The 22,158-nt window shown below is 42.4% G+C and overlaps 1 protein-coding gene across 1 annotated transcript in view; it reads left to right on the forward strand.

Moving 5' to 3' along the window:
- The window catches only part of cckbra (cholecystokinin B receptor a), a 33,934-nt gene extending 12,045 nt beyond the window's left edge, over nucleotides 1-21,889 (forward strand). The window contains exons 2-5 of the mRNA XM_047576477.1: nucleotides 3,270-3,518; nucleotides 10,747-11,008; nucleotides 18,908-19,035; nucleotides 19,869-21,889. Of these exons, the coding sequence (XP_047432433.1) occupies nucleotides 3,270-3,518; nucleotides 10,747-11,008; nucleotides 18,908-19,035; nucleotides 19,869-20,452 (1,223 nt within the window). The 3' untranslated portion in view covers nucleotides 20,453-21,889. The remainder of the gene's footprint in view (nucleotides 1-3,269; nucleotides 3,519-10,746; nucleotides 11,009-18,907; nucleotides 19,036-19,868) is intronic.
- Nucleotides 21,890-22,158: the final 269 nt, after the last annotated feature.

A 22,158-nucleotide genomic window follows, 5' to 3' on the forward strand; every position in this document is an offset into this window, starting at 1 on the left:
CTCAATAAATATGGCGGGCCATTCATTAAGCAAATCTGTCAAACATTCACTGAAAGCTTATTCATGACCTTGAAGAAACTTTATTTTTGCACCTGTTGCATAAGTTGACGAATAGAAGTTTCAAATTTGAGAAATATGAGAAATCAGCTGTGGACTCCCACAAGTTCAGAACTCACTTCCTGACTCATGCCTGTTGCTCCTCAGGTTCACATCACTTGTGATTAGAAGGAGCTGTCATTTCTAACAATCTGGCACGTCTCATTATCCCACGGAGGCTTGCTGCATGGGGCAAGCCTCATGGCTACACAGTGATTAAACAGACGGTTCACACATCTATTTCTTGAAGCGGTATCACCTCCGAGGTTATTACTGCTCATTATTCATGATCTTTGAGATGTTTTATTCACATTCCATGATGAGATTCAGCCTGTCAGTCAAGTCATAGTAAATCCTCTTTCTCTTTCTCCGCAACGACTGACGAAGCTTTCAAGCGGCCTGCTAAATATAAGACAAAGTGAAGTGATGTGATGAAACTTTAATGAACCCAGTGGGGAAACATAATCACAGCTTGCATTGCTCCAGCTGATGGGATGTGGCTATTGGAGCAAACAGGGGTTAAATAAACAGGAAAAATCCCGTCTGAGCAGCAGCGTTGATCGTTGAGCTCTGGGTCAAGCCGAAAATATTCCATGTCAACAACTCCTGCTTCTCTGAGCACCGCGGACGCCAACGCTGTATTTTTAATCCGCCTTGCATTTTCAGACAATTTGAACGCAGCTGTCACGCTTGAGGGAGTCAAAGGAACCAGAGTGAATTGTCCTGCAGTCATTAAGCTCAGGGGAGCCAGCACACCGCTGGTGCTCAGTGAATACTTAATTTCATTTTCACTCAACTGGATCACACCGAATGTAACACAACAGTGGCTGAGCCAGTGGGAGCTCCCTACATGTTGCAGGAAGTCCCAGAGGATAATGCTGATTATGCACGTCTCCGCTGTCGGACTTGTCAAGTGCATCTTTCGGTGACTGAAACAAATTGACGGTTCTGACTGGAATAGCTCCCTGAAAGTCATCCGAGAATTCCCTCATCAAAAGAATAATTCGTATTTGTAGTTGTAGGTCTCTGAGGCTGCGGAGTTGATTAGCATGCATCTTGGAGAGTTCAGTGTGGGTTCGAGTCCTGCTTTCATCTTCTCTTTCTGGGACGTATACAACTGTCCAATAAGTGCCAATTTATTGCAATTTTATCCTGGCTGGTTATATTGATTTAAAAATTGCGATCTGTTCTGGTGATGAAAAACCAAATCAGTGTCCTACTGTTGCATCTTCAACAAGTGATTTCATGTGTTCCACCATTCGACCGTGCCACAATGAATCACTTTGAATCCCACATGCCGTGTACTGCCCATGTCCTGTTCCCGATCCTGCTTGCCTTCAAGGTGATGCACAGCGCTCCGTCTGCAGGTCCCGCTGCAGACCTTTAGACCTCGCCCATGTCTCCGTCTTTAATCAGAGAACTCTGTCAGCGCAGCACATGGCCCGCCCCCGACCTTGTCTTGTCAGATACTCTCATTCTCAAACCGACGCACAGTGACAGGCCAGTGTGAGTGAAGGGAGCATCCCAAAAACCCCCTGGCTGGGCCGTCCTGCTCTGACTGATGCTCAGGCTGTGTGGCAGCGCTGAAAGAAGGAACACATATGAAAACTGTAGAAGACTGTTGCTTTGCTTTTTGTCTTAATTCAACTCGGTTTTGCATCATTTTATAGCTGTTTTCAATTTTTAATAATTTTGCGTCTTTTTGCAAACATATTGCTTCTCTTTGTAGTGGTATCTTGTCTCTTTGTAGCCATATTGAATGTCTTTGTAGTCATAATGTATCTCTTTGTATCAATATTGTGTCTCTTTGTATCAGTATTGCGTCTATTTGTAGTCATACTTTGTGTTTTTGTGGCCATACTGCTTCTCTTTCTATCCATATTGTGTCTCTTTGTAGTCACATTGAGTCTCTTTGTAGTTGTATCTTGTCTCTTTGTAGCCACATTATGTCTCTTTCTAGTCATATTGTGTCTCTTTGTAGTCACACTTTGTCTCTTTGTAGTTGTATCTTGTCTCTTTGTAGCCACATTGAGCCTCTTTGTAGTTGTATCTTGTCTCTTTGTAGCCACATTATGTCTTTCTAGTCATATTGTGTCTCTTCGTAGTCACACTTTGTCTCTTTGTAGTTGTATCTTGTCTCTTTGTAGTCACATTGAGCCTCTTTGTATTTATATCTTGTCTCTTTGTAGCCACATTATGTCTCTTTCTAGTCATATTTTGTCTCTTTGTAGTCATATTTTGTCTCTTTGTAGTTATGTCTCGTCTCTTTGTAGCCACATTGAGTCTCTTTGTAGTCGTATTTTGTCTCTTTGTAGCCACGTTGAGTCTCTTTCTAGTAATATTGTGTCTCTTTGTAGTCATGTTGTGTCTCTTTGTAACCACATTGAGTCTCTTTGTAGTTGTATCTTGTCTCTTTGTAGCCATAATGAGTCTCTTTGTAGTTGCATTGCTTCTTTTCACAGTGATGGCGCTTCCGCATTATCAATGTCTTAGTATTCACCTTGCATTTATTTTCAATCACTTAATCATTCGTCCCACAAGAGGGATGTTGACACAAAGAACAGAAAATCTAAAATTGATCTTGTTTTTCCAGTCTCGAGCTGTTTTCCCAGTTGAACCACCTGACGCAGTCGGCCGAGAGGATGTTATTTGTCTTCGTCTTTTTTTTTTTTCCATGCAGATTATTACAATTACTGTTTTTGCTCACGGGGCAAGCAGGAAAATATTGACACCAGCGCAATTTAATGTGTTGATTATGCAGAGTAATTCTATCTCGTGATAGACTTTGCTGTGTGTTTTTTTGTTTGTTTGTTTGTTTTTAATGTGCCCCAAGTCTTATTTCCCATGTGGACAACCAGCTCGTTCTCTTCATGTGTGGCCATTTCTCATCTCTTTCATTTTTATTATTTCATGTTTCATTTACCAATCTGGTTACGTGAATGAACTCATATTTGGAAACAGATGAAAAGAAATAACGGTTGAAGTCATTTAGCATTTAAAAGTTTTTTAATCCACCAACCATTTCACAGCTATTAGTGACATTAAACAAATTTTATTTCTCATTACTGCAAGAAAAACAACCTACTCTTGCACGGAGAGATTTTATCTAAACTACCGGATATGTTCATTCAATATAACCGGTGACGCCCTTTGTCTTCTTTTGTCTCTGTCAGAGATGGACTCGCTCCGTATCCTGCTCTACACACTCATCTTCCTGCTCAGCGCCTTTGGCAACCTGCTGATCATTGTGGTCCTGATACTCAACAAGCGCATGCGGACCGTCACCAACTGCTTCCTGTTGTCGCTGGCGGTCAGCGACCTGATGATGGCCATCTTCTGCATGCCCTTCACCCTCATCCCCAACATCCTGGAGGACTTCATCTTTGGAGCAGCCATGTGCAAGATCGTCACATACTTAATGGGTGAGTGGGTAGCGAGCTCGTTGTTGGCCGTTATTTAGACGGACGGGTTAGTACATAGGTCTTCAGCAGGGGGCATTGCAAAAAAATTTGGTTGATTGGACATTTTTTATACATTTTTTTTTAAATTTCCCCCACAAATTTAAGTTTCTTTAAATACACATTAATATAAATCCAATATATTTTAGTAAAGGGGCATTGCAAAATTTTTGGTTGATTAGACATTTTTTATACATTTTTTTTATTTTTTTTTTTAAGTTTCTTTAAATACACATATAAACCCAATATATATATAAATATATATACCACATATAGTAGGTAGGGGGTCCCTACTTAATCTCTCCATTAGTTTGGGGTCCTTGGCCTGAAAAACATTGAAGACGCCTGGGTTAGTAAATAAATAAACATCTGCATCCAGATGGATAGTCCTACAACCAATCAGAGACGTTGCTGTTACTCTTCTGTCATCACATAAAGCCCACCCCAAACAATTTGATATAAACGGCCATAATTCCCCAACAAAAAATTCGGTGGGCGGTAACCATTGTTGCAAATGTCAGCACATAACCTTCCTCCTCAATAAAACTGGGAACTTAAGGGAGATATTCTGCAGAGCCGACTAACTAGAATCGCCTTCTTTTATAATTTTGAAGGGAACATCCTCTCAAGTGAAAAGTCAGAAGTCGCCAAGCTCAGTTAAAAAAAAAACACGCGCCATGGTGGAGTGGCCTAAAAGTGCGGTAAATGCTGAGATGAAATAATATATGACGTGCAAGGAATCTTACAGAGGGAATCAGCACAGAGGGAGAGATCGACTGATTGAGGTCGATCTGTGACTGGGCTCATATGTGTCTTATTAATCTTTTTGCCTGTCAGAAATATAACCATCACACGTCTTCAGTAGTGTGACTTGCCGATGAGCTGGCTCCCGGAGTCGAGGCTCCACGTGAGGCCTGAGTCAGACCGGAGCAAAAAGAGGCGGGCGAAGAAAACCGAGACCCGCTGCGGGACTTTGTTTCTCCACCTCGCCGTGAGCGTTGAATGGTTGAGAGAAGCTATTGAATGGTGAGGCTCACAATCCTATTATTCTCAGAAATGCGATGCAGCGTCTGTGGGAACGGGCTCGCCGAAGCTCCTTTTCAATTACTGGACTCTCTGAGCTGTGATAAGGAGAAGAGGAGAGCCGACTGCCTCGGACTTTAAATACAAACTTCTCTCTTTTTTTTTGTTTTTTTTGGCCGTTTTTAATATCTTACCCTTGTTGTTTCAGTCCGGGTGAGATCTACTATGCAATTCAGCTGATTACGATTCATTGAGAAATGAATTAATCTGGGGAGTATTGACCTTTTATGCAACGGTGATTAATGACCAGGATGTCTTCCTCTGCAGATGTGATAAATGCTCCTTCCTGACTTCACTTATCTCAAAACTGCCATATGCGAAACAATTATTAAAGGCCTTAACTGATGATAAAGTCACGGCTTAAGTCAGTCCACTAATTAATTCTACTTTGTATTTAGTTCTCAGGTAAGTTACCAAGCTGCTTAACTCAGCTGCTAATGGACCCTTAGAGCCCATTTTATTAAATAGATGTATTTGTACCATTGGACATTCTGTAGCAATGACTTTCTCTCTAAGGTTCAGCAGGTGGTCAATTATATAAAGTTCACTAAACCTGTAGTCATTATCTTCACTGTAAATGTACGTGAGCTGGTCCTTACAGCAGCCAAAGACCAGTCAAAATCCTGTCTGGTCTCCTTTGTTAGGCGGCTGATTCTCTGGAACTTTTTGACATAGTACAATAGCCCAATTTAATAACTGAGCTCAGTCTTCAAGAGGTTCGGGATGATTTCCCCATTTAATATTGAATGTGTTTGACACATTGGCTACTTCTAAACTTACCCGATGAGACATGTGTCTGCAAGGACCATGTTTAACGGCTTCCAGACCAGTTTCTCATCCCTTCTTCTTCTTCCCTTTGTTGTTTTTTGTTGCTCGCTGCTCCTTTTCCCCCTTTGGTTTGACTGGCGTTTGCAAATCCTCCTGCTGTCTCATTAGTTACCACTACGGACCGTTGGAGCAAGATGTTGGAGTTCATGATGTGAGGTGGTGCGTTCAATGCTCCCAGATCGGGCACCATGATCTAAAAACTGTCTAGTGTGAGATGGTATTTATATATTTATTTCTTTATTTAACTAGAACTATTGGTCAAACATTGGTACAGTGTCAAAAATATTCCCAGTCTGTCCATTTTAACATTTTCTTGCACAGAGATGTGATTTTCTTTTTAAATAAATGCTGTACACTCAATTGCCACTTTATTAGGTACACCCGTTCAATTGCTTGTTAACACAGAGAGCTAATCAGCCAATCACATGTCTACAATTGAATGTATTTATTCATGTAGAGGTGATCAAGACAACTCCATGAAGTTCAAACCGAGCATCAGAATGTGGAAGAAATGGGATTTAAATGACTTAGAATGTGATATAGTGCAAAATCAGTTTCAGAAACTACTGATCTACTGGGATTTTCATACACAAATATCTCTAGGGTTTACAGAGAATGGTCCGAAAAAGAGAAAACATCCAGTGAGAGGTCAGAGGAGAATGGGCAGACTGGTTGGAGATGATAGAAAGGCAACAGTAACTCAAATAACCACTGGTTACAACCAAGGAATGCAGAATACCATCTCTGAACGCACAACACGTCAAACCTTGAAGAAGATGGGCTACAGCAGCAGAAGACCACACCGGGGGCCACTCCTGTCAGCTAAGAACAGGAAACTGAGACAATAGAAGATTGGAAAAACGTTGCCTGGTCTGACGAATCTCGATTTCAGGGTCAGAATTTGGCAACAAAACAAACAACATAAAAGCATGGATCCATCCTGCCTCGTATCAACGGTTCAGGCTGGTGGTGGTGTAATGGTGTGGAGGATATTTTCTTGGCACACTTTGGGCCCCTTAGTACAAACTGATCATGGTTTAAATGTCACAGCCTACCTGAGTATTGTTGCTGACCATGTACATCCCTTTATAAACACAGTGAACAATCTTCTGACGGCTACTTCCAGCAGGATAATGCACCATGTCACAAAGCTCATATCATCTCAAACTGGTTTCTTGAACATGAGAGTGAGTTCACCAGATCTCAATCCAGTATTACACCTTTGAGATGCGGTGGAACAAGAGATTCTCATCATAGATGTGCAGCAGACAAATCTGCAGCAACTATGTGATGCTATCATGTCAATATGGACCAAAATCTCTGAGGAATGTTTCCAACACCTTGTTGAAGATACGCCACGAAGAGTTAAGCGGCTGGTGATTGTATATCTGTGAAGATCTTCCTTAAGTCTGTGATATAACCTCATTGAAAAGTCAGGTAAGAGTTCCTGTTATATGAGAGCACAAATTGAGAAATGAACTCCCGGGCAGCCGTGGAAAAGAATGACCAACAAGGGACCTTTATTTATGGACTCGTGGCTGGAACAGTCTCACTGATGGTGCAGCTTTTTTTTTTTTTTTTTTGATTCTTGGTTGATCTCGTTTGCCAAAATGTGAGCCTCGTTTCTTTTTCCCTCCTCCATCTATCTGCCTTGTGACTTGTGACATGATTATAGGGACTGTATCGCGTAAACGATCATCGACAAACGTGGGAGTGTCTGACCGGAGCCTCCCTTAAGCAGGACCTTCTGTCAGCCGAAGCCGATCAATAAGCCGGACCATTGAGACCATCCTGGGCTATTGATTTTGTGGCATATGGGCTCAACAAACTCATCTACCCTTAACAGAGTCATCTGGCAGCGCGTGCTCATTAGACATCCAATACACCATCCATCCTTGCACTCGCCCTTTCGCCCGTACATCCATCCATCAGCTCCCAGCTCGATAATCATGTGAATCATAGCCAAAGCACTGTTTTGGCGACAGTTATGAGATCGATGTTGTAATATTATGGGTGAGTGCTGTTTTCAGTCATCAACATCCATATACTCATGTTTGTGTATTTCTCTCTGGTCCTGTGATTCAATTACCGAACAACTTACGGAGCTGGTAAGATAACCTCTATCTATTAACTGGCACCTTTAATTCCATTTGTAAAGTTCTTTTATTTTAATTTTTTTGAATGGGACAACGTTCAGCGAAGAATTAAGCTATGAATGTAAATCTCCTTCCTCCGCCAGGTCGAGGTGTTGCCGAGAGACTTTAAATTTCACCGCCTCCCCTCAAAAGCCAGTTATCAGGTGGACTACCGTGAGCCCCGGCTCGACTTTAATGAACAAGAAAAGGGATTAGAGCGTCGTCGTTTCCAGGAGCGAAGATACGGCGCGTGGGGGGAAAAATGTAAGCGCTCGGCTCCGTTAGTTGTCTGGTAATTAACTTGGCACTCGCCCTGCGCCGAATCGTTGAGGGATCTTCTCCCCGAAAAACCCTCACAATGCCGCCACATGCCGGGGAGCGAAGCTTTGATCAGCGCGCCCGTCTGAATCCTCAAACCCACATGAGACACGCATGCAATGAATAGAAAAGTGTCCACTCCGGCTAATACAGAGAATGCGGCAATAAAAAGATGCAGGGATAGCGAGGACAGGGAACAGTATGGCCCTAGAATTTAAATGGGATATTTAAAATAAATGTGAGGTTTATGGGTTTCGGTTGTCAGGAAACAAGATGAAATTCAAATGCTCTTTAATGCACAGAGGAGGAGTTCATTGCAGTTTATTAAAGTGTTTCCAATCGCGTTTCATGGCTCTTCTGTGGGAGTCCGAGAAATTGCCAGTAGAGGCGTTGATCTCACGTCAGTGCTGACTTTAATGGCTGCGATAAAACACGCGGTCAATTGGTCCTGGACTGAAATGTTGATGAATTTGGGTCCCGTGCCCCCAGAAGAGAATCTAATCCCTCAGACGACAGATCAGATGAGTCCGCTCGGGATTTCTCTTATCTGTCGGTGTACCTGCGATCTGCACAACCTCCCAGCTACCAGCCTCTAAGTGTATAAGACATCACTCATTTGAATGGATGGCCCTATTTCACGCAGGCTTCCCTCGTTACTGTGTGTCCTACAACACTTATATCCATGTATCCATGCACTGAAAATTGCATCTAGGCACGTTTTCTGACAAATATAAGAAGGCATTGTGTTTGACCTCGTGGGAAGTTAATACGGCCTGACTAATGTACAACAATGAAAAAGATAATCTGTGCAAATGTGTTGGCGAAATTGATGTACTCCTCTTTCCTTTTTAAAAAAATAAAAACCTACACACTATCAGTGTCAGCCAGGCCGGGTCTTTTCTGTGTGTCTGCACTTAAAAAAGGAAGAGTGGGTGTGAGAGAGTTATTGCGCGAGACGACTCTTTCTCTTCGCCCACCCACCTCATTCTGCCCAGCAGAGGTGGAGGTGGAAGGAAAGGAGGCCATCAAATGACCAGTCAGGACTGTGGACGCGGGGCAAAGCCAGAAAGAAAGGCCGCGTGAAGGAGCGTGTCAAAGACTCATGCAACTGGAGCTACGCTGGGTAACCATCATTCTCCAGCTCCGTGCAGCAGCAGCGGCTCCGGTTTGATGTAGTATCCTGTCGGCTTTCATGTCAGTGTAGCAGCAATCAAAAAAAATGTGCCCTCTCGCATGGAGCTGTAATGCTTTTAATAATGCACAACACAAGTCTCGGAGCCGAAAAGGCATTCGGACGTCTTTTTGTGACGCTAATGCTCTTTGTTCTTGGGAATCTATACAGCTGCAGGAATAGGTTAATGCTGCTCTTTGTCTCTCTAGGTTTTCCGCTCCTTGCGTTTGTTGTTTTTGAAAAATGGTTTAGTCAGCAATATATTGGCTTGTGATAACAAAGCTCGTCACAATAGAAAGGATCACTGCTTTGCAGGAGCGATCGGCATCAAAGGACAAATTGATATAGTTTTTGACTAACCGAGAGCACCCCCCCACACTCAAAAAGCTTAATACTGTTCCCCCGTAAATTGAATTGCATGCTCGCCGATGTATGCATAATGACTTCCTCTCTTGAATGATAATATAAAGCTATGGTTTAGACAGGATACATTCTTCCGCGGTGACTGAACAATGATTGGGGGATTAATGTGGATGCTGCTTCCCAGCAACAGAGGATCTGTGAGGGGGAATTTGTTCCTGCAGGGTGGGGCTTCTTCTTTATGGGGTAAATTAATGCTATTTGTCTCACTCTGCCTCAGCATCAGTACACAGGCTACGCGCTGACTGATCTCGCACCCCTACCGCAGAATATGCATATTCATACAGGATGTGCGCTTGCCCTTGGATTGTCAAACATTTATCCTCCTGTTAATCCCTATAAAACCAGCATTCTTGAAAGTCAGGAGTCTTAGCACGACGTTGACAAGATATGGATTAATTACTGTATATATTAAATAATAGTCCCTTTGTCTTGTCAGTCTGACGTGAAAGTGAAAGGGGTTAGGCCTTTATTTGTTTTTGTTTTTAACTGGGAGTCACTGTATAGCAAGGGCGTGTTCATTAGCACCATAATCTCTTTTGTAAATAGCAGCGCTAGTTAAGAAGCTGCAGTCAATACGTTTGTATTAAAAAATGGTTGGACTTTAATTTTGGGGTTCATGATTTCCACCAGGTGTTGGTAGAGACAAGAAAAAACAGCAAATTTACAGTGCAAGCATTTATTAAAAATCATTATCTGTATCATTGAGGAGACAGGAAATTAGGAGACAAGTGTCGTCCGTTCGGCTGCAGCGTTCAATCCCAGAAAGATTTTCAATAAACGTTTCCGTTATCTTCTTTTTTTTTTTTTTTTTTTTTTTCCTCGAGGGTGACCTCCTGGTCCCGGCTCCCTAGGGCCTCCTTCAAGTTGGAGGACTGGAGCGATGTGTGATTAAACGTAGAGAGGGCGGCTGTAAAATAATGGAAAAAGGCTGCGGCCTGTGGAGATGGATGTTTATATCCACAGTCACTATTGACTTCCGTTGGTTTGATGGATTATTGTTTGGGTAGGATCTTTGAAATCTTGTGGATAGTCCAAAAGGAGTTTTTAACCCAGTGAAGTGTGGGTGTAGACCATCAGTTAGAGCTATTGAGTTTTAGAAATGAGATGATATCGTTAGGAGAGTGGTCAAGGGGTCACCCATATTTGTAATTATCTGCTGGGGACCATGAATATCATGAATAACAATTTCATACCTGGGTGCAGCAGCTGTATAAATGTCTCCTCTCTCCTCCAGGGGTCTCGGTCAGCATCTCCACATTCAGCCTGGTGGCCATCGCCATCGAGCGCTACAGCGCCATCTGTAACCCTCTGAAGTCCCGCGCGTGGCAGACCCGGTCCCACGCCTACCGCGTCATCGCCACCACCTGGGCAGTGTCGCTCGTGATCATGGTGCCCTACCCGGTGTTCAGCGTCATCAGGACTTTCCCAAAGGGCAACCACACGGTGGGACGCATGTGTCGCCTGGACTGGCCCAGTCAGCAAGCTGAGCAGGCCTGGTAAGTGCACGGAGGCGAGGCAGCATTGGGGGGGAAAAACATAGACAGACGAAGAAAATTCACATTAGAGAAAATCTGTATTGGCGGCATGACTGCTTGTTGGGCGACAAGTAATTACTTCTGTCATTCTGAGGGAACAGCACAGTCTGTGAAAGTCAACATGTCATATGACACTCATTTGCCGGACGTGCCTCCACAGCCACGACATGGATAAGTGAGTAAGGGTGAAAGTGAATTGAACACAGTCTGCTCGGCCGTGCTCCCGAGTGTGTGGAGAAACTCTGATTTTCATTCGCAGTAATTGAGTAATTTACATATGGGTTACCAATAGCTTCATTTCTGAAGCGGTGCAATCAGGCCACTTTCTACTGATTGCTCACAGCTGGAGACGAAGTCGCATGCTGATTGGGTCATTTTGGTAATATGGGGTCACATTTCCTGCTTCAAACCTTCAGCTGCTCATTACTCGCGGAGCAGCCAATTGATAAAGGCTCGGGGGTTGAATTGTGCCACCTAATCCTCGACTGTGGCAGAAAATGTTTTAATATAAAAAGAAGAATTTGTGAAGCCAGTTATTTGGGAATAAATTTGCATTTTACCATCAGCAAAAGACAGAGTAGTCGTAGCATATTGACCCTTCGCACGTAACATCACGTTCCACTAGAGAGATATAGACGCCTTCAGAGTCTGAAAACAGTGACGTTTTTTTGAGGGGCGGGGCTTAGCTGGAGGCAAAAGAGCTCAAACACTGTAGCTTGTAAACGGTGGTTAGCATATTTCAACGTACTGTTTTTTCACAACAAAGGACGAGGAAAAATAATATTTTAGAAAATATACTAATACATTCACTCTCCGAAACCGTGAGTGTCTTTAAAAAGTTGACTCTCACTGGATGGACAATTTGACCAAGGGAGGACACAGAGGGGACGAAGTCTGGTCTGTCTTTATCAGGTGAAACCTCTCCAACAAAGATATTACAAGAAGTAAGTGGAAACACTGTGGAGGGGAATGTAGCAAATGTAACTTCTGCTTGGACACCCCCTGAAACATACAAATAATGTTGCGTTATTAACGTTATTGAGGCTGAAAATGTTTTGGCAGCCAAAAATACAGCAAGACGACATCTTCACTGTCATGGTCCAAAGAAGTAAGCACAGGTGCCGCTAGAGGCAGACAAACTCGTTTATAAATACCAAGTTGAGAAACAGATCTTACTCTTGAACAGGCATCACTGCTTGACGTAACCCAGGATGATGCAATGTGTACGTACGCCGCCGAAGGAATGCAGTTAAAAGACCACCTCTAAATGTGGGCTGAAATCGGATCCATTATATGAATCCTCAGTGTATTCTGGGTGTGTTCACACCTATATTTTAAGCTTGCGATCAGATTACTCAAACAATAAGGTCTGAATAGAGCCAGAGAGTGTAGCGCCAGTAATGTTCGTCTCTGAGTGTGGGAAGGTGATTCTGTTCAGTGAGTTTATGTGTTCACGGGGAAAATTAAAGACACTGTAATTTATAGCTTTAAGTGTCTTTAAGCTATGGAGAGAAATTTTCTTCCTTTTGACATAAATAAATGTGCCTACAAAATAATTAAAAAAAGGGTGGTCTTGAAGAGTTTGGTGCAAGTTCATACTTCACAAATTGCTCCGAATTTTTAGTTTTGTTGATTTTTTTTGTAAAAATATCATGTAAAAATTATTCTACTGAGCATTCAATTATACAGCTTGTAAATTATATATCGTCAGCTCTTGATAGTAAGAAATTTGCCCTTGGAGTTTTTCTGGACCTGAGCCTTTGATATGGTAAGTCATGATATGGAGTGGAGGACACTTACCTGAAAGGGTTTACGAACTACCTTCTTAACAGAGAGAAATATGTGCATCTGAATGGTTTTCCATCTAAGAAATCTACAATCGTGTTTGGTGTCCCTCAGGGATCAATCCTGGGCCCTTAATTGTTTTTAATCTACATAAATTATTTGTCTATGTCATGTAACTCAACTAAACAGAGGAGCCAGGCTGAACATGAACTCCTCTAAAAAAAGAGATTTTTGATGAATTATGCCAAGGATTTCTGTTTTTATTCATCATAATGAGAATAAAATGAATGACTGACAGTTGCGGCTCACTGTAATACGCTCAATTCAAGTCAAAAGATCAGAGCAACTTTCTTGATGCCAGCGGAAGAACAACAAAACGAACAATCCACACCTCTGAGGTTACTTTTCATTTCACTTGTTTTTATTATTTACATTCTTCCTCGTGAGAATAATGATCAAAGCTAAATTGTAAACCCGTGCTCTCAAAGCAACTGCAATTATAGGAATGAAAAAATAATTTGATTTTTATTGCAAAATCTGAAGATGGAAAGTTTTTGTTTTCCTAGTTAAAAGTTCATAACAGACTTGATTTCCCTTCTCACTTTTGTTCAACTCGAAATGTAGCGAAGGAATCTACTGTACTTCGCTAGACAAAGACATATAATGTGTCTGCCCTCGGTATTAACGTTTTACCGTCCTTTTAAATTAATGTTTGCTGCGAACGAGGTGAGAGCAAAGCTCAGGGAAAAGGTCAGGAGAAGTGATTATTGCAGACGGGTAAGGAAATTCATCCATCCATCTACACGCCTGCTGAGAATCAATGAAATGCTTTTTCGATTAAAGTGCAGGAGGTTAGTCACAGACAAGGCGTGTCTTTTGATAAACTACTGGGGTTGTTTTTTTCTCAAATGTGTCCAAAAACAACTTCTGCCGACGCTCCACATGGTGAAATAACTCTCTCCTCTCACGGGGAGACAGGAGGCAGTGGGAGACCAGTTAATTAGTCTGCTCTGTGAGGAGGAGGAGGAGGAGGAGGAGGAGGAAAGTGGAGGCGCGGATGTCAAACGTTCCCGTGTCACAGAGTACCTTTCAAGTTTTAATACGATGACACCTGTCCTGACCTTCCTTTAAAGTACAGCAAGGGGAGCGGGTAAAAACCTGGCACAAAAGAGACATAAAATGAGACAATCTTCAGATCAGATCTCATTTATTGAAGGAAATGAGCCGAATGATGGATAAATTTCAGTGTGAGGATTTGCTTTAAAAAGACAGGCTCGATCATCATCAAAAAATAAAAAAAACTCTCCTTCCCTAGTGGTTGATTAATAAAATGTGGGGTTAAAAAGAGTTTTTGCACGTACTAGCTCCACAGACTCCTCACCAAGCCAGATTATTTCTTCTTCCGCCTAATGAAAAACGACAAACAGCTTCACAACAATGAGCAATGAGGCGGTAGACGCTGATGCCAAAAAATCTATCTCAGCTGCAACTCTGCCCAACTTGATACAACAAAAATAAAGATACTTTGTAATAGGGCTGGACGGTATGACCAGAGATGTATGTTACGGATTTTTAAAAATTCTGAAGGTATCACGATATATTACGGTAATTTTGTTCATACATTATCACGTGTTCACACAATTAATGCAGTAGATTGACTTAAGGATGGATTATTTTACTGTGATGATGAGTAGAATAATATTCCACACTTGCAGTAAAACGGGATAGCACTGCCTGCTAACGTGGAAATCTGGGGACAGTTACAGCTCGGAGATAAAAAAAAAAGAAAGAAAAAGAAATGTTATCGAGATGAGAAAAGAAACCGGTTTCATTTATTTTGACATATTTATTTTATTCAGATTTAAACATATTTAAACTGTTGTAATGTCAATCGCAGCGCGACACACTACCGTAATAGCTGTAGGGTGCGCGCAACATTTTTTTCTCATTCATAAAAAGCTAAAATTGGGGACGGACATTTTCGGGGACTGTCCCCAGAAATCGGGGACGTCTGGTCACCCTAAAAAAAAAAAAAAAAGAAACAAACAGCTGACATTGTGGCATAAATCCTCTTCATATTTTTGGACCTTAGCATCTTCACCACGCTGGGCAGTGACGCAGTCGCACCGTGTGTTACATTGAAAGTGGTCCGGTCGGAAACAGTGTATCTTGGCGAAAACTTTCTGATCGCTTTGTGATCAAATTCGAAATGCGAAAAAAATACCGGTATAGTGATGGCCTCTCCGCGCTGCTTTCCATCTCATGAGTTTTGTGAACAGGTGTGGAAGTGAAGGGAAATTCAAAGCAGTAAAAACATCTGCATGGCATTTTCATGCATGATTGAAGATGGCCAAACTCTGGCTGAAATGTGTTAAGGTGATATGGAAGCAGTCCAAAGAGGTATCTATGAATATTCAACATGTTCATGCGTTCATCAGGTTTTCGGCTCCATCTGGGCTTCCAACCCCTCCAGGAGAAACAACCACTAATATCCGCTGCTGCATTTTTTTTCAATGCTGTTTCCACACTGTTCATTTCCACACAGCTTTTGTCAGACAGATTTTCTTTGGTATCAAACAACCAGCTGTTTTTCTTTTTTTATTATTATTATTCTCTGAAAGAAAGGGACTGTGAGGAGTTCAGAGAGTTGCCCAGGAAGACATTAGAATATCAGAGAACGAACGCCGTCTCTTTTATGTGCTGCCTGATTTGAGCCGCAGACATCGGTGCTTAAGAAGAGCGTTCTCTCATTACCACCACTTTAAAAGGAAGGCTGCGGATCGGTAAAGATTTACATTGATCAAAGTGACATCTGTGCAGTTTCTTTCTAGGTTTGTTTTACATTGATTGTCCCCTCCTCCTCTCTTTTATCACCCTCATCCCAGCTTTTTTGTAGCTCTGCTGCAGATCATGACTGAGGTGTTTGAGTTTTATACGCTGCTCATAAATTCTCAAGGTTTTTTTTTTTTTTTTTTGTACGATATACTTCACAACTTTCCCTTTGATGTCATCAATCCTGACACCCGAGGGAGCCATGATTGTTATCCTTTGTGTGTGAGAAAGTCATCAGAAAATCACCAGAAAACCTGTCCTATTTCAACTGCTGTGAATCTACTGCTGCTCCTGAAAAGAGTAGAAGATGTCTAAGGCCCTGCTGTAACCACATGTCAATATACACACTGTCAATATGTCGGCTCAGTGGTTTTCTAAGGTTGTGTTGAAAACCTTGCGTGGATTAAACAGGATGCCTGCCGGCCTTCTCCAACAATGTGCTGCCTTGTTAGATGTGCAGGAACTAGCTGGTTCGACTGGTCCAACTGGCTCCTATACGGAGACCTCGTGTCGGAAATGACATTGTTTGACTTTGGGTGCGTATCAAGCAGGTGATTTGCTAAGTGTTTTCTGCTGATCCCGAACTGAGTTTGCATGTAACTATCAGCAGCTGCCAAGGAGTGTCATGCTATAATTAAAGGTGCTGGCATTGTTTTTGCTTCCTGCGGGATAGAGCATGTCTTTAATTTGACTACATCAGCTAATGGGAACTCCAGTGCGTCTCCTGTGGGAGCTGTGCGTAGTCATGAAAATGTCCTCCAGTGCTGCCACTTGAAGCCATGATTGAGGACTACCAGTTTTAACCAAGTGGTAACCTCCGAGGCTAACAAAAATGAAAAATTGCAGTTGCTCAAATGGCCACTTGAGGCTGGCTTCAAGACTGAGTCAATTCCCGTAGACGTTCATGTAAGTCTACAGCCCGGTATTGGTCCATAGCTAATTTCAGCCACTTGTGAAAGTCTTTATCTTTCACCTCCATCGACAGCCAGTGATTTGAAAATGAAAAGATATATGGATGTGGAGCTTCTATGATGAATATTTGCTTTAGCCCAATTTTACAAACAGTGAGGAAGAAGTTGGACAAATGAACTTAGGGTGCTTTCCTTTCCTTTCCGTTCCAGGTTGTTGTTCGGAAGCCAGGAGCGTTTATCCCTCAGGTTGTTTTGTTTGTTCTTGTGTGAACACAGCAATCACACTCAGAAACAAATGATCCAATTTGAGCCCGGTTAAAAAGGATTGCCTCAGCCCAAATGCAGGCGCTTCCCGGAGCAGATATACAGAACACCGGTACATTAACCACAGGACAACAATCAGCGCCAGCACTCATGATGCTCCATTTTCGATTCGATTATTTGCCAACTTTCTAAAATCTTGTTTTTTCTGCAAAATTAGGAAAAAAAGTCACAACAACTGGAATCAATTTCCTGCAGCTCCAGGTTAGTTTAAGTTCAAGTTTAAGTCACAGGTTCTCTGAACAATTTATGAATGAAAGTCTATACAGGTGCAAATCAGGTTTCAAAATCACCATAAAGTGAATAAAAATGTCCTAAATCCTTCCACATGTTAGAGATCAGCAGTAATCCGGGTATTTATTTCACAAGTCGACTGAATCATAGCCTCGTTGTTGACTACCAACGTTCGATCTTGGAGTGACAGCTGGCAAAGTCGCCCACTTGTGCTCACTTATCACACCGGCTCCACTGAGATGTGAGCGGGTGAACTATGGTGCTGTGAGATAAAGATGCAGCATCCAGCGCTTTCAATTATTCATGTGACAGCACGTCAGCCTGCGACGCCAGCAGAGCTGCTGGGAATCCCAAAAACCTGCTCCATTTCAGTCAGACATCTTGCAGGTGAGACACACCTCTGCTGTTTTTGCCGCCGGTAGTATACACAGTGTACATTTTGTCAAGGCTGTCTGCTTAAATCACATCGAGGCCTCCCTCCCGCAGCGGATGTCGGGTTTTGTACAATGCTTGTGTCTAATACACAAATTGCTGTGACAGGTTGTAAAATATCACAAGGAACCATTAAGGATAAACCTTCTTTTTTCTTAATGCAAATTTGAGGATTCAAACAGAATAGCTTTAGAATCGTACACTTATTCTGTGCATTTTTATTAGTATGGACCCCTTTCATGGCCTACATCACTGCGATGTCACAATGTTAGCTGGAGGCAAAACAAAAGGAAGCTGGAGGCAAACGCTGTCACAGTGAAAATGTTGTATTGAAGTACTTTTGGTGCCAAAACCAAAAAAGCAAAAACAACACTAACTTGAAGTTTTATCACAACTTTTGGGTTTGGCGATTAAAATAAAGGATTGGAGTGAGACAATTATCAAGGTATCAAGTGTTGAGTTTTTTGCCTCCAGTTAAGCCCCGCCCCTCAAAAAACGTCACATTGTTTACAAACTGAAATGGATTAAAGTTGATCTACGCTAAATTTGATTAGATGCATACAATATGTTTTTATACAGACGACATAACTCTGTACGCACGTCTCTTTTCGACTTTTATTTCCAGCTAAATCTAAACGTATAGGCTACAGTCTGTCTTTGATCTCAGCTGAATTATGAGAAGACGAAAGTATTCCACCCTCTTTCGTTCTGCCATATCGTAATGTAGCTGAGGCTGAAGCATCATGAGTTTCCGGTTTGAGTGCAGTCTGATTTTTAAATGTCATGACGAACTTTCACTGAACAGACTCTGCAAGCAATCATCATGTCCTGTTCTTTCCACCTCAGTGGAATAATGGCTTCATCACTTTGTACAATGTGAAAGAAGTAGACTGGCTCACACTAACAACAACAAGAACAGAGCTGCATGTTATCGTTCTTTAAAAAAAAATTCTCCTGCCAAAGCTGCGGACACATATAAAATATGTAGACATATGCAAACGTTGCATCAGCAAGTAAGCACAGAGTGGTAAATAAACAAATCTCTAAAACGGGTTAAACCGCGGGGTGCCGGGGAGACTGAGTGCCTGCAGTGGGATTCTGCAGTGCTGGACCGTGATGATGCTGTGCCTTTTTCCAAAATGCATGGGGGTAAAAAAGAGCTGCGGGGAGGTTACAACCATCTGCAGCCCCTCTAGCACAGCTCCAGCGCATGTATCCGGGGAAACTGTTTGAAGTTCTGCAGCCAGTTTCCCAGCTAAAAGATTCATCTCAGATTCAGATGTGACTCTTTACTTCTGGGTTTTATATTTTACAGCACTCTCTTCCCATTGTGGTTGTTTTTCAGGTATGTGCTCCTGATGTTCACTCTATTCTTCGTCCCGGGAGTGGTGATGATTATAGCCTATGGTCTGATCTCCAGAGAGCTCTATCGAGGCATGCAGTTTGAAATGGACCAGAGCAAAGAGACCACTGGTGAGATCCGTCATAAATCGAATTCAAACTGCAAAGGGCTTCTAGTTTACCTTGCTCCACCTTATAGTTGTGGTGAAAATACCTATTCGGCTTTCTATAAGCCGCTGTCTTTTTTGTTTCAAGCGGAGGATGACATATTTTGTTTTTACCTGCAGGCCCTGCACCTGTTATGTACAAAAATATACCGCTTCCCACTTGTTCGTAATATCTTGTCTCCTTCTTTTCCTGTCAGTGTGGAACATATCTGTTCTTTACAGCTGATATTTCCCATAGAAATTAAATAAATGCATCAGGTACAGATTAACTATGTGTGCCAGGGCTCCAGTTTCCATGGCGTCGAGCCTTGTGTGTGATTCATCAAGGTTGAGAACATGTGAAGTATCCTTCGGAAGTGACTGTAACCGACACATAGTTTTTCATTTCATCTGTGATGCAGCAAATTAAGAGATACTGTCCTTCAATGTTCAGGGTTTTATTCTTTTAATACTCGTCCTTGACCAATGAAACACAAACCGCTGTGAATTTACTTCTATGTGGCACCTATTTTCTGACAATTCAGATTGTTTTTTATCCACCAAATCAACTTTAACCTGAATTGTTCATTGTGGCTTGGCTGCAGTTGTTCAAGATACTTTAGGTTGATGAAACTAACAACTAGAACTTTTCTCGGGGTTCCAAAATGGCTCAGCTCTTGGTCCTCTTGTTTTTAGTTTACTAAATATTCCCACTTGGCAACATTTTATTTATTTGTTGTATGCGCTATGATGAGATTATAGCTTAATGTGTTTGCCTTGACAACAATCCTAAAACACCTTCTTTCTGATCCTCCACAGGCCAGAAGAATGGTGTAGGCAGAGCTGCAGCAGCGGCGGCAGCGAATGACGATGATGATGGCTGCTATGTCCAGGTGTCCAAAAAGCCCGCCTCCTCTGTGGAGCTCCCCACCCTGTCCGCCTCGTCGGGTGCGACCCAAGCCAAGACCGAGCGTGCCCGCAGCAACACCTCCGAAGCCAAGCTGCAGGCCAAGAAGCGAGTCATCCGCATGCTGATGGTGATCGTAGCCCTCTTCTTCATCTGCTGGATGCCCCTGTATTCAGTCAACACCTGGAAGGCCTTTGACCTGAGGTCCGCTGCCAGAGCTCTCTCGGGGGCGCCCATCTCCTTCATCCACCTGCTGTCGTACACCTCGGCTTGCGTCAACCCCATCATTTACTGCTTCATGAACACGCGCTTCCGCAAGGCCCTGCTCTCCACCTTCTCCTGCTGCTGCCACAACCGCTTCTGCCGCAAGTGCTGTTGGTACAGGAGGCGGGAGGGAGGAGAAGACGGCGCCACTGCCACCTCCATGGCCACATCCATGGCAACCTCCATGTCCAAGTTCAGCTACACCACCGTCAGCACCACCGGCACATGCTGAGCCTCGCAGAGAGCCGGGGTGGGGGTGGTCGCGTCAGTGGCTGTCGGGCGTTACTGTGCGTACCATCTGTTTTTTTTGTTTTTTTCAATCTTCTGTTTGTCACTCTGCGGCCTAATAAGCTTTGAGTCACGTGCTGAGTAATGTTCCTGCCCCTCCTTCATATTCTGTGTGCATGGTTGCAAGCGGGGGAAACAAAACTCTTTTTTTTTTCAGTTTAGTGACATTCTTTTCATTCTGTTTAAATTTGGCAGCATCCGCTTTGTTGCATCCCGAAGAAAACATCAAGTGCCTGTGCTCTTTGTGTGGCTTCGTTTGTCATGACGCTTCGTTCACTAGCTGGTGGACACTTTAGGGGGGACATCAGAAAGTCCTGTGTACATATAAATACTGTCTCTGTGTTGTGTGCCAAAGGTAAATGTTCTGACAGAGAAATACTGTTGAACTTGTGAATAAGAATTTTGTTCATTTTATTTCTTCTTTATTCATTCAGGTGTTTATCTCTCTTCTTTTTGTTCTTCCGTTCTTTGATGAGAATTATTCTTCTGTTGGTCTACGAGCATTTATTTGATTTTAATGTTACGTTTGATTATTTTCATATTTTATTTATTATTCTTTTTTTTTCATGGAATGTCAGGAAGAGCGACGGAAAAAAAATGTCCACAACCAAAGCAGAATTTAGTGCATTAAAAACATATATATAAGAAGAGAGTGCCAGAATTAAGGTAAATGGACATTTGTCTAATAGAATATATTAGACTCTTTGTGTATGTATTAAATGTGATATGAAAGGTATAGTTCATATTGTAGCTGGGGGATATCATCAAATGGGAAGACTGTAGATGAAGAATGGTGTAAAATGCGAATAACGCAGTGATGCTAGATGTCCCCTGAAGCCTTTTCTGGGATAATGTAAAAGGAGGAAGATATTTAGTCTTAAGTGAATGAATTACACGAGTGCAGATAAATGAAGAAACGCAGGGTGTGGACTGTTGGAATTACTCTAGACGACTGTTTGTTCAGTGTTGTATTGTACTCTGTACGCTGTTTTGTCCTCAACTGAGAAATCAATTAAAGAAAAAGTCTTTTGAAGAAGATGCCCACAACCCCGAGTCCGGAGCAGTTTTTTTTTTCTTTTTTTTTCTGTTTTTGGTTTCTACAGTGAATGTCACGCCATCGGGGTTTTGCATATTGTATCCTCATCTTTGGTGTTTGGTGTTTTTGCCCCTGATTATGATTAGTTTCTCCCTGTGTGTCGGTCTCACCTGTGTCTCGTCAACCCCTCTGCCCGCGTGTGTGTGTGTATATAAAGCCGTGCCTTTCTCTTTGTTAAATCGTCTGTGCAGTTGTTTCGATTCTTTGTGCATCACTGTGTTCTGAACTTTGCTTTTTTTGTTACATTTTCAAGTCAGAATTAAACCTTCAACGTGTGCACGTCTGCATTTGAGTCCTGCCTCCTTTATCACTCGGCACAAGAGTGAAAATGGAACAAAAAAGAAAAACATTCACACTTCCTTGAATTCAACTTATTGTGGAAAAAATAAGCCGTTGTGTGCGAAAGCTGCTTCAGAGTAACCCTGTCGCTGGGTCTCCTGGAGCCAGTTATAACACATTTACATTTCCAGTTGCAATCTCTACTCTGCACTATGTATAATTTTTCCTAATTAGGTCTGCGCCGAATGAATCCTGTGAATACCGCTTCAGTAATT

Source organism: Mugil cephalus, chromosome 23 (assembly GCF_022458985.1).
Source record: "Mugil cephalus isolate CIBA_MC_2020 chromosome 23, CIBA_Mcephalus_1.1, whole genome shotgun sequence".
Classification (NCBI taxonomy): Eukaryota; Metazoa; Chordata; class Actinopteri; order Mugiliformes; family Mugilidae; genus Mugil; species Mugil cephalus.